General features: G+C 45.4%; 1 protein-coding gene across 2 annotated transcripts in view; it reads right to left on the bottom strand.

The window, feature by feature from the left end:
- hsd17b8 (hydroxysteroid (17-beta) dehydrogenase 8) overlaps positions 1-12,867 on the bottom strand; it is a 32,732-nt gene extending 19,865 nt beyond the window's left edge. The window contains exons 1-3 of one of the 2 annotated variants that reach the window (XM_073029527.1): positions 12,763-12,867; positions 11,602-11,798; positions 8,319-8,435 (exon numbers count right to left, since the gene is read on the bottom strand). In XM_073029527.1, the coding sequence (XP_072885628.1) occupies positions 8,319-8,435; positions 11,602-11,798; positions 12,763-12,829 (381 nt within the window). In that variant the 5' untranslated portion in view covers positions 12,830-12,867. The remainder of the gene's footprint in view (positions 1-8,318; positions 8,436-11,601; positions 11,799-12,762) is intronic. The other variant, XM_073029533.1, reaches the window with a different exon arrangement.

Below are 12,867 nucleotides of genomic sequence, written 5' to 3'. Positions count from 1 at the left end.
AATCTATCTAACTATATCTTAAATATATTTAGTGAAGAACCTCAACTGCTTCCCTGGGCAGAGAGTTCCACAGATTCACCACTCTCTGCGAAAAGCAGTTTTTTCTCATCTCCATCCTAAATCTTCTCCCCTGAGTCTTGAGGCAATGCCCCTAGTTCTAGTCTCACCTACCAGGAGTCCTTAACCATTCAAGTATTTACATCGGCCATTGAAAAAACAAACATTAGTTGGCCTGATGTTCACTCTTAGCCGGTGTGGTTTCCTGAATACAAATTATAGGAGCAGAATTAGACCATTTGGCTAATCAAATCTGCTCCACCATTCAATCACAGCTGATTATTTATTTTCCAACCCCGCTCTCCTGCTTCCTCCCTGTAAACCTTAAGCTCCAAACCAACCAAGAACACCTAGTCTCTACCTTAAATACACCCAATGACTCAGCTTCCATAGCCCTCAGTGATCAAGAATTCCACAGATTCACCACCCTCTGGCTGAGGAAATTATCTTTCATTTAAGTTCTAAAGGGACATCCCTTTATTCTGAGGCTGCGCCTTTGAATCCTAGACTCACCTACCAATGGAAAATTACTCTCCATATCTACTCCATCCAGGCCTTTCAATATCTGGTAGATTTAACTGAGATCCCCACTCTTCCTTCTGAGTTGCATCACATACAAGCCCAGACATACCAAATTCTTCTCATAGGTTAAGCCTTTGTGACCTCCTCCAGACCCTCTCCAGGGCCAGCACATCCTTCTTTAGGTATGAGGTCCAAAACTGCTCACAATATTCCAAATGTGATTTGCCCAATGCTTCGTAAATCCACAGCAGTGCATCCTTGTTTTTATACTCTAGTCCTCTCAAAATAAATGCCACCATTGCATTTGCCTTCTTTCTGCCAACTTCACCTGCAAGTTAACCCTAAGAGAGTCCTGAAGGGAGTCCCAAGTCTCTCTTAAATTTCCAATTTCTGAATTCTCGCTCCATTTAGAAAACAGTTCACACTCTTATTCTTTGTACTAAAAAGCATAACTCTACATTTCCCATTATTCCTGTATGTAGTGGAGTGATTTTATATGTCCTAGTAGAACATAGAAACATAGAAAACCTACAGAACAATATAGGCCCTTCGGCCCACAATGCTGTACCGAACATGTACGTACTTTAGAAATTACCGAGGGTTACCCATAGCCCTCTATTTTTCTAAGCTCCATGTATCCAGGAGTCTCTTAAAAGACCCTAATGTATCAACCTCCACCACTGTTGCCGGCAGCCCATTCCATGCACTCACCACTCTCTGCGTAAAAAATTTACCCGACATCTCCTTTGTACCTACTTCCAAGCACCTTAAAACTGTGCCCTCTCATGTTAGCCATTGCAGCCCTGGGAAAAAGCCTCTGACTATTCACATGATCAATGCCTCTCATCATCTTATACACCTCTATCAGGTCACTTCTCATCCTCTGTTGCTCCAAGGAGAAAAGGCCGAGTTCACTCAACCTATTCTCATAAAGCATGCTCCCCAATCCAGGCAACATCCTTGTAAATCTGCTCTGCACCCTTTTTATGGTTTCCACATCCTTCCTGTAGTGAGGTGACCAGAACTGAACACAGTACTCCAAGTGGAGTCTGACCAGAGGTCCTATACAGGTGTAACATTACCTCTCAGCTCTTAAACTTAATCCCACAGTCAATGAAGGCCAATGCACCGTATTCCTTCTTAAACACAGAGTCAACCTGCGCAGCAACTTTGAGTGTCCTATGGACTCGGACCCCAAGATCCCTCTGATCCTCCACACTGTCAAGAGTCTTACCATTAATAATATATTCTGCCATCATATTTGACCAACCAAAATGAACCACCTCACGCTTTTTTGGATTGAATTCCATCTTCTCAGCTCAGTTTTGCAGAACAGCCCTAAGTTTGAGAGATTTCAATAGTAAGTCAGAGTGAATTTTCCTTCAGTGATTTGAATGTTGATAAGGAGATGGGAATGGTGTAAGATTTTCTAAAAAGCACTGGGAAGTTCATGAGGATTATATTAGATCTAAAGCTTGCTGGCTTAGAACCCAGGATTTTAGTGATCATTAGTTAAGAATATTTTTCAACCCAGAGAATGGTTGTGATTTGGAATGGACTGCCTGAGGGGGTGGTGGAGGCAGGAACTCTTGCATGAACTCTATGAATTATTCTAGACAGGCACTTGAACTTGATAGGCATGGTCAACTACAGACCAAACTCTGGTAAATGGGATTGATGTAGATGGGTACTTGAAGATCAACATGGAGAGGATGGGCCGAAGGGCCTGATTCCATGGTATATGACTGTATGACATTCAAATATAACAAGTAGCTGGCAGTTAAAACAACCCAGGTTTGATTTTCACCGCTGTCTGTAAGGAGTTTATGTGTTCTCTCTGTGACCGCATGGGTTTCCTCCAGTTTCCTCCCACAGTCCAGAGCTGTACAGGTTTGTGGGTCAATTCAGCACATGAGTATATTTGGGGGGCACGGGCTCGCTGGGCTGGAAGGGGGTTTCACCGTGCTGTAACTCTTGAATAAAAATAAACAGAAACAGGAATAATCTGCAGCTCATCAAGTCTGATAAGTAATCAATATTGCAGTGATACCGAGCTTTCAGTTTAGGGCAGCATGGTGGTGCAGCAGGCAAGACCCCCATCTCACTACACCAAAACCCGGGTTCAATCTCAACCTCAGACGCCGCATCTGTACATTCTCCTTGTGACCCCATACGTTTCTTTCAGGTATTTGGGTTTCCTCCCATATCCCAAAGACGTGCAGGTGTGGGCTTACTGGCCACAGTAAATTGTGCAGCTGATGGGTAGAATATAGCAGGGGTCAATGAGAATTGGGGAGATCCATAGAGAGATACAGCACGAAAACAAACCCTTCAGCCCACCAAAGGTGTACTGACATCAACCACCCATTTTTACACTAATCCTATTCTTAATCCGTCATACATTCTCCCCCCTCCACCATCCCCATCAACTCTCCCCAGATTCTACTATTTACCCACATACAAGGGGCATATTACAGCAGCTAATTAACCCTCCAGCCAGCACAACTTTGGGATGTGGAAGGAAATCACAGCACCCAGAAGAAACACTCACTCGCAGGGAAAACATGGAAATTCCACACAGACAGCAGCAAAAATTATGAATGAACCTGGGTCACTGGAGCTGCAAGCCCTGGCTCTACTCACTGGACCTAAACTGGACGAGGCTCTGAAGCTCCAAAGCGCAAAGCTCAATAAAAAATAGTCCAGCTGTGGCTAAGAAGAAGTTAGTAGAGCACAGGAAAAGGATTCTAACAGTGACAGAAGAGAAGGGAGCTTGTAAAATGGGAACATCTCTGTATTCAGTAGGGGAAAACATTGGTAAGTGAAAACGAGTTATCCACTTTGAAATGTAAACATGCTGTTACTCCCAAGAAAGGTGAAATTGAAAAGATTGGGAAAAGATAATCTGCTATCTTTAGCGGACAGGACAGGAGAAACTATATTGCATCAACAAGGGAGATGAGGCTGAGTACAGGGCTACGGTGGGAAACTTTGTCACATGGTGTGAGCAGAATCATCTGCAGCTTAATGTGAAAAAGACTAAGGTGGTGGACCTGAGGAAGGCTAAGGCACCGGTGACCCCTCTTTCCATCCAAGGATTCAGTGTGGTCATGGTGGAGGATTACAAATACCTGGGGATACGAATTGACAATAAACTGGACTGGTCAAAGAACACTGAGGCTGTCTACAAGAAGGGACAGAGCCGTCTCTACGTCCTGAGGAGACTGAGGTCCTTTAACATATGCCATACGGTGCTGAGGATGTTCTACGAGTCTGTGGTGGCCAGTGCTATCATGTTTGCTGTTGTGTGCTGGGGCAGCAGGCTGAGGGTAGCAGACACCAACAGGATCAACAAACTCATTCGTAAGACCAGTGATGTTGTGGGGGTGGAACTGGGCTCTCTGACGGTGGTGTCTGAAAAGAGGATGCTGTCCAAGTTGCACGCCATCTTGGACAATCTCTCCCATCCACTCCATAATGTACTGGTTAGGCACAGGAGTACATTCAGCCAGTGACTCATTCCACCGAAATGTAACACTGAGCATCATAGGAAGTCATTCCTGCCTGTGGCCATCAAACTTTACAACTCCTCCCTCAGAGTGTCAGACACTCTGAGCCAATAGGCTGGTCCTGGACTTATTTCCAATTGGCATAATTTACTTATTATTATTTAATTATTTATGGTTTTACATTGCTATATTTCTACACTATTCTTGGTTAGTGCGACTGTAACGAAACCCAATTTCCCTCGGGATCAATAAAGTATGTCTGTCTGTCTGTCCTTGAGAAATCTAGAGATGACTAAAAATTAAAGAAATGGTTTTAGCCTAAAGCACAAACCTTCGAAATATGGTATAAAACAACAATCAAGAGTAAATGAGGAGCAGAATATAATTAGGTTTCATTAAATGTATTGGAGAAATTAATAATTTCCAGTACATGATGATTTGCACACCAAGGTCTTGAATGGTTGATGATGGAGATAGTGAAGGCTATCATTTTTCACAATTTCATGGATTCTAGGATCATTCCTACAGAACAAACTGTAACCCCACCACTTAAAATGAGTAAAATCTGGGTGGGTGGGGATGTGTACAGACCAGTTAATCTGACATCAACAGTAGAGAAAATGCTTGGCTCTATTTTATCACCACCTGAGATTGACAGAGTCAGCACCAACTTATGAAAGAGAAATCTGTTTGAAATTGTAACTGAGAGACTAGTCAATGGACTTTCCGGCCTTTTGTAAGGTGTCATACAAAAATTTATTAAACAAAGTCAGAGCATACAAGGATGAGGATATGAGATGGTATGCACTGACAATTAGTTCATAGGCAAAAAAAAGTAGGAATAGGTGGTTCTTTTACAGGCAAGGAGGCTGTGACTTGTGGACTGCTACAGGGACTGGTGCTGGGGACCCAGTTGATTATTATTTATGTAAGTGCGGGCAACAACTGGAACATATCAAACTATGTTGAAGATACAAAGCTGGGTAGCTGTATGGGTTGTGAGGTGACACGAGGAAGTTAAGGTTGGGCTAACTGAACAGATGAGGCTACAGCGGGTGGAATATAATGTTAAGTTATGAGATGACTACATGCAGAAGAAGTACAAGAAGAACAAGAAGAACATGCAGAAGAACTACAAGTGTTCAGAGAATCTGGAGTTGTACAGAATTCATTGAAGGAAAACAGGAAGGTACAGTAAGTAATAAGGAAGAAGTACAGACTTGATTACAAGACTAAGATGAAATAAGAATAAGTGTTATCAAACCTCACAAGTTATTCTGGAGCTGTGTTCATTCGGGCAAGTAGATTCTATTCCATTGCACTCCCGACCTAACAAAAACAGAAACTGCAGGAAATACTTTCTAGATCAGGCAGCATATGTAGAGAAAGAAAAACAGTTACTGTTTCAGGTTGTTGGTGTTAATGACCAACACACATGAGGGTATGCAGGGTGCAGCCCACAAGTGTTGTCACACATTCCAACAGCAACATAGCATGTCCACAGTGCTTGGCAGAACACAGCAAGCAGCAAAACAGGTCTGTTCCACCTTCCCACCCACGCAAATGGAAGCAGTGATTGGGCCATCATCAGCAAACATCTCCATGCTGACCTAATGATAGATGGAAAGTCACCAAAGAAGCCAGTGAAGTTGGTTGTGAAACTATCGGCTGTAGCCCTCGGGGTCAAATTTTACAATCAAACAGGTGTCACCATGTGATTCAAACACCATGAAATACATAAAGTGCTTTAGAAAAAAATTACTACATAATTTTACTGTAGAAAGTGGCAATAGAATTAGTTTATGCAGTCTGCATTAGAAACATTGACTCAGCCAATTTGGACCCAGGACACTGCACTGAGGAAATATGGCGTTGTTCAGGGGAAGGGATGATTGACCTCCAATAAACACAACCATCTTCATTTTGTACAGGGTATAATGTCAGCCATTGGAGAGATGCCCATCAACATTATTTGCTACCACTTTCGAGCAAACACTGTCCTGTTGTCAAAGGCAGCCCCTCTGATCTCACCTCAGTGGCTCAATGTCTGACCCTAGGCTGTGATGCACTCAGTAGCCAAAAGAATAAAGTTAAATATCAGTCAAGGTCAAAGTCGTTTATTTTCATATGTGCAAATTCACATACGCACAGCTAAACTAAAAACCGTACTTGCAGCAGCAGAGCTAAGTGAAAACCCATACAGGGGGTCTCTGAACAGACAGATTATTGTTGAGTAAGTGCCACTCGACCACAATGTCAATGTCACCTTCTACCATTCCACTGATTATTAAGGGTAGTCTGATTGCACAGTAAAATATCTGGATTGATTTGTCCCATCATCGGGCGGAGATACAGAAACATGAAGTCGCACACCATTAGGTTCAAGAACAGCTACTTCCCTTCAACTATTTGGTTCTTGAACAAAATTGAAAAATGACATTCATTACAGTTTAGCAAGACTATGATCACTTTGAAAATCCTGCACTAAAATGAACTTTTTTTTGTTCTAATTGATTTTCTTACAATAATTGTGTATTATTTAGTTTTCCTGATGAATACTGCTGATATGATGCTAGTGGTGCCACAAGTAAATTTTTCATTGCAACTGTGCACATGACAATAACCTCAACCCCGGCGTTGCTTTTTTGTGGATGACAAATCCAGGTCATTCTGTACATTGCCAGGTAGATGGCAGTGCTGGCACAGTCATGGAACTGAAGTGAACTGGCTGGAGGTGCAGCCGGCTCTGGAGCATAGATCTTCAGTACTGCAGTCAGACTGTCTGGACCATTGCCTCTTCTATACATGGTGCTCTCAGCCATTTTCTGAGACCACGTGCTGTTGACTTGAATTGGCTTCTACACTGGTGGGGACCTGAAGAACAAGCTGAGATGGGTCCTCCACTCAGCACTTTGGCTAACCACAGATACAGGAACACAGCAGTGGGAGTAGGCCATTCGGCCCCTCCATTCAATACAATCAAGATCGACAGAATCATACAGTACTACAGATCGAAACACGCATTGTGGCCTATGTCATCCACACTGGCCTAGTCCCCTTTACCTGGACCAAGACCATATCCCTCCATACCTCTCTCATCCACGTCCCTATCCAAACTTCTCTTTAAATGTTACAACTGAATCTGCCATCCACCACTTCCACTGGCAACTCATTCCACATCCATGCTGTACTCTGAGTGAAGAAACTCCCCCTCAGATTCCCTTCAATATTTCACCTTTCACCCTAAACCCATGTCCTCTGAGTCTTAATCAACCTAAGGGGAAGAAGCCTGCTTGCATTCACCCTGTCAATACTCCTCATAATCGTGCTCTGTACTGGTCTCAACCCCTCTTCTGTGGTAGGATCCGTCACACCCAATTCCCCAACCATTTAAAAAAGATGATCTTCCCCCATCTTCAACACTTCTACAGGTTCAGCCCCTACAACGCTCTGGGGTAGAGAACTCCACATTCATCACCCTCTGCAAGAAGAAGCTTTAACACACCTCGAAAACATCAGCTTCAGCTGCTCCTATGCTGGACTCAACCGTCACTGCAGTGTTACCAGGTTTCCAAACCTCTTCCATAACCTCACTGAGCCAGGGCAGCGAGCGACATGCCAGGCCACAAGGTTACACATCATGCTGGTGTACACCTCTGCTGCTGCTACTACTGGTGCCCACTTCGGGCTACCCAATCTACCGAGTCCATCCCTTTATCACAACTTTGCTTCATCAGGGAGGAGGTACAGGAGCCTGAAGACACACACTCAATGTCTTAGGAACAGCTTCTTCCCGTCCACCATCAGATTTCTGTAACCCATGAACACTACCTCACTACTTTTTGCACTGCTTATTTAATTTATGTATTTTTATTGTAATTTATAATATATTTTATGTACTGCCCTGTATTGCCGCACATTTCACAACAGTGAAATAAGCCCAATAAACAGGGTCAGTGATAATAAAGCTAATTCTGACAACTACCGTGCCACACAGCACAACACAGAGTGTCCTCGGAGTTTCTGTTTCCTCCACCTCGTCTAATCTACCAGCTAACAAAGCTGTTGCCCTCCCTACTTCCTAACCCCTCTACTAAGCTAAGTTGGGCTATTTAGTCAATAGTGCAGCAGCACACACTTCGCACCCGAGAGTGGAATCTGCGCTAAACTCCTTTCCACCTCCCCCACCAGCATTCTGTTCCCACCCCCTTATTAACTAATGCCACGCACCATCACGTTAACCTTCAACACTCGATCGAAAGCTTCAGGCTCCATCTTCAGCAGCAGAGCGTCCATGGTGATTCCGGCGCAGTTCACAGCTATGCAGGGAGGTCGGGAGAACTGCTCCTGAAAGGCAAAGGGCAAGAGAGGCTAAAGCAGTGACCCCAGGCTACAGGTCGATCCCACTATGAGGTTTGCCTTTCAGTTTAGAAAAAAGAGTTGTTCAGATAATCTGGCAGCTTCACAATTGGAAGGTAATTGACCACACCATTAAAGACTGTGGTCAACTGTAAGTAGAAGCAGAAGAGGTAGACTTCAAGTTCCCATGCATTCCACAGGGAGGACATACAGAATCCTTACAGACAGCGTCAGAATTGAACTCTGAACTCTGAAGCAGCAATCTGGAATAGCATCGTGCTAACTTCTATGCTACCGTGGTGCCCAAAAGTAAATTCAGCGTTCTCAGTTAATTCATTATTAAAGTACCTATACGTCACAATATACTATCCTGAGATTCATTTTCTTGCAGGCATTCACAGTAGAACAAAGAAATACAATAGAACCAATGAAAACCACAGACAATGACAAAAGAAACGTGTTGTAGAGTCCTTGACGTAAGTCCATAGGTTATGGAATCAGTTCAGTGTTGAGGTGAGCGAAGTTATCCACAGTGGATTAGGAGCCTGATGGTTGAAGGGTGACCTGAACCGGGTGTTGTGGGACCTAAGGCTCCTATGCCTAGAAATTATTCCAAAGATCTAGTGGGCAGATTACTAGAGATTAGTTACTAGAGGACTGGAAATGATGTCAACATCCTGGAGTTATTCCCACTGAGAAGAAACACCACTGGGCAAGTGCAATAGAACTAGGGCTACAAGAACAGGTTACAGACGAGTTATTCAGTGATGACTGACTCGCCTTCTGACACCACAATGCCTTTCCATCATCCACTCTCACTCTCCATTTGCCTGGCTCTAACATTCAGGAAGCTGAACGCCATCAATGACAGAGCAGCCCACTTGAAAGGAAGCCCATCAACCACACTAAACATTCAGTCCCACCCCTGTGGCTGCATAACGCAGAGTTCAAATGCAGACACTGATCTTCCCCAGGCTACGTACGCCCAACTTGCGTACAGCCCATACATATGATTGACTATTTGGAAGAGCAGCAGGGAGAACTTGTCAGCTGCAGCAAGACTGCAGATATTTTCTGCCATGTGAGAACACAATCGTGGCATTATTTGACTGGTTAAGTTAAACATACTGATACTTACTGGACACTGTTCAATCTCCTGCTAGCTCATAGGAGAGACAGAAATATCTTAGACAAGACAGTTACACTGAAAAACAGCTTCTTCCCGAGGGTTGTAGTGCAGCTGAATAATGCTGCACCCCTGCTTGCTGATGGCCTTTGAGTGATAGGGACTATCAAAGTCACTTGTTGCATGTAAATATGGGATTATTTATTTATTTTAATTAAACCATACTACCTGCATTGTAAATATCCGTTTCACACGGCCTGGAGTAGCACAGCAAACTCACTGTCTTGAGCAATGACAATAAAGTTCTGTTCTATTAACAACCCATCACCATTGGCTGGCCGATGTTTCTAATTAAATATCTTGCCAGGCAGCCTCATTACGCACTTGGGCACTGTTTGGTTACAAAGAGGAACAGAACTCTGTCATAACCTGGGAGTATCTGCACTTGCATACTCCCAAACTCACAAGCTCTAGCACCAGAAAGGACAAGGGCAGCAGGCCCAAGGGTACACCATCTGCAGGTATCTCTCCCCGTTACACACCAATTCACTTGGAAATAAATCACCAATCCTTCATTGTTTCAGAGGACCTCAATGAGCACTCTGTGTACACAATCACAATCAGCTTCTGTCTCCTTTCCCCTCTCTTCCTTGCCATGTCTCCACTACTCTACCTGTCCCTCCCTTTCCCATACACTCCATTCCTCTGCTGACCTGCCTGCTGGAGCTCACCTTGCGCTATCTCAGCAACCAATGGCTGACCCACATGACAGCCAAATGCCCAGCGCACGGCATAGCAACAGCCACTGAATATCATCCAGTGCCACCACAGAGCTGCAGGCAGTAAAATCTCATGGAATATGGTCTCCACTATTCCTGACAGAGAAGCAGCTCTAGGCCCAACACCGATCATCTGATGTTTGGCATTGGAACAACAGGAGGCTCTTATTTTGCCCCAATATGCATCAATCAGTGCAGTCCCAGAAGATGAGCGAGATCTGTCACTCACTAACAACGAATGAGTGATGAGCACTGGGTCATTACAAGATGGTGTACATTGACATTTCCTGTCAGAGTCACCTTATGTACAGATACTCCTGCACCAGGCACCACTTTGTGTACGCACAACCAGTCAACCTAATACTCTGATCAGATGTGTCTCCAGCCATACTCAAACAGTTATTTCTACATTAGCCTCCAATCACATGGCATGAACATCAGTTTCTCCAACTTCTGGTAATTTCTCCCTCTCCACTTCAATTCCCCACTCTGGCCACTTACATCTTCTCCTCACCTGCCTATCAGCTACCCCTCGTGCCCCTCTTCCTTCCCTTTCTCCCATGGTCCACTCACGTCTCCCATCAGATTCCTTCTTCTTCAGACCTTTACCTTTACTACCTATCACCTCCCAGCTTCTTACTTCATCCCCCCTCTCCCCACCCACCCGGCTACTAGCTTGTATGCCTTCCCCTCCCCCCATCATCTTATTCTGGCATTTTCCCTCTTCCTTTCCAGTCTTGATGAAGAGTCTCAGCCCACAATATCGACTGTTTATTCATTTCCATGGATGCTGCCTGACCTGCTGAGTTCCTCAATCACAAACAAGAGAAAATCTGCAGCTGCTGGAAATCCGAGCAAACACACACAAAATGCTGGAGGAACTCAGCTGGCCAGGCAGCGTCTATGGAAGAGTAGTCGACCTGCAGGACTCGAGCCTGAAACTTCAACTGTACTCTTTTCCATAGATGCTGCCCGGTCTGCAGATTTTGTTGTGTTTATCAGTTACTTGCACATGGTGTTTTATAGCCTTGTTTTTATATTTATCGTGTTTTTTTTGCTTATTGTGTTTTGTTATGCTGCATCAGAACCAGAGTAAGAATTATTTTGTTCCCCTTTACACTCATATACAGAAGAAAGGACAGAAGGTACCTGTCATTCCCTGTAGTTACATTAATTGTACAGCACATCAGGACAATCAATCAGTGCAGTCCCAGAAGATGAGAGTTCCTGAAGCCAGTCACAGTCATACCTGTATTGACGACACGAGACTGTGGACACTCTGAGGGGAGGTCACATCCGTCAGGAACACAGAGTGCTTCTGCTCATTGCAGCGCAAGCTCTTCAAAGTTTCGTTGGCCGAGCTTTCGTCGATGTCCACCACTGCCACCGAGGCTCCCTCATCAGCGAACCGCTGGCAGACAGCGCGGCCGATCCCATTCCCACCACCTTCACAACATCACACGGCAGCGTTAAGGGCATTGCGTCAACCAAAATAACAGGAGGCAATACAAGAAGGCAGTGCACCACCACCTTCTCAAGGGCAAGGCGGGACTACCAGCTCGTGTACCTTGAGTGAAAATCCAAGGCAGCAGAATACTGGGGATACAGCCTGGGGAAGCTTGCACTGTACTCAGGGAGGGCAAATTGAATGATACAGGTAGGAGGCAGGAGCACAGCAGCTTTGATGGGTGAGAAGCAGCATGTGATGTTAATGGGGATGGGAGTTGGGGAGACTGGAATGAGCAAGCAGAGGGGTGGATGGGTGGATAGTGAAGGGTTGGATGGGTAAGGAAGTGACAGACGAAGGGAGTATGAAAGGAGGAGTCCTGGGGCATGCCTGAGAAGTTCCATCTCCTCACCTGTCCCTCTCGGTCCTGACCACTCACAGTCCCACTTCCTCTCCATGCCTCACCTACCTTCCCTTACCCCCACTAACCAATCCCTCTTCCTGTGCATCCTGGCTGCACCTCTCCCCTATCAGTTCCATCCTGTTTCCCTATCCCAGTCCTCTACTCCCTTTGGGTCCTGGCCATACCCACTATCCCTCATTCCCTTGACGATGAGCTGGTCCCAACCCTCCCTTCCCCACAGACCCCATCCCAGGTTTGCATTCTACACAGGTCCAGGGTCTTCCCCAGAATCCCCACCCCCCTCATCCTCTATACAGTAATCATAGACCCTTAATCTGAGGTGTCACTCACTGCCATCAGAGACCCCGCCCCTCTGCCTCACGCCACGCCCACTGACCCGGGAACCGTCCCCTCCGCCCTTCACTAACGCGGACCATGATTGGGAGACGCTCCCCTACTCACTAGCCCTTTGCTCCTGGCTTGTCCCCTGTCCCCCTACCTCGTGTCATTGCCCCCGGACCTCTCCCGCGGCTCGGTCCACGTAAACCGACGCCCCTCACCTGTCACCAACGCTAGCCTCGAGCTGAGGCGGAGACTCAGCCCCAACCCTTTGCTGCTCGCCGCCATTGAATTGTGTCCCGGGGCAAGACCCGCTGCGCATGCGC

Source organism: Hemitrygon akajei, chromosome 2 (genome assembly GCF_048418815.1).
Source record: "Hemitrygon akajei chromosome 2, sHemAka1.3, whole genome shotgun sequence".
NCBI lineage: Eukaryota > Metazoa > Chordata > Chondrichthyes > Myliobatiformes > Dasyatidae > Hemitrygon > Hemitrygon akajei.
This window is presented reverse-complemented; position numbering and strand designations above follow the sequence as displayed.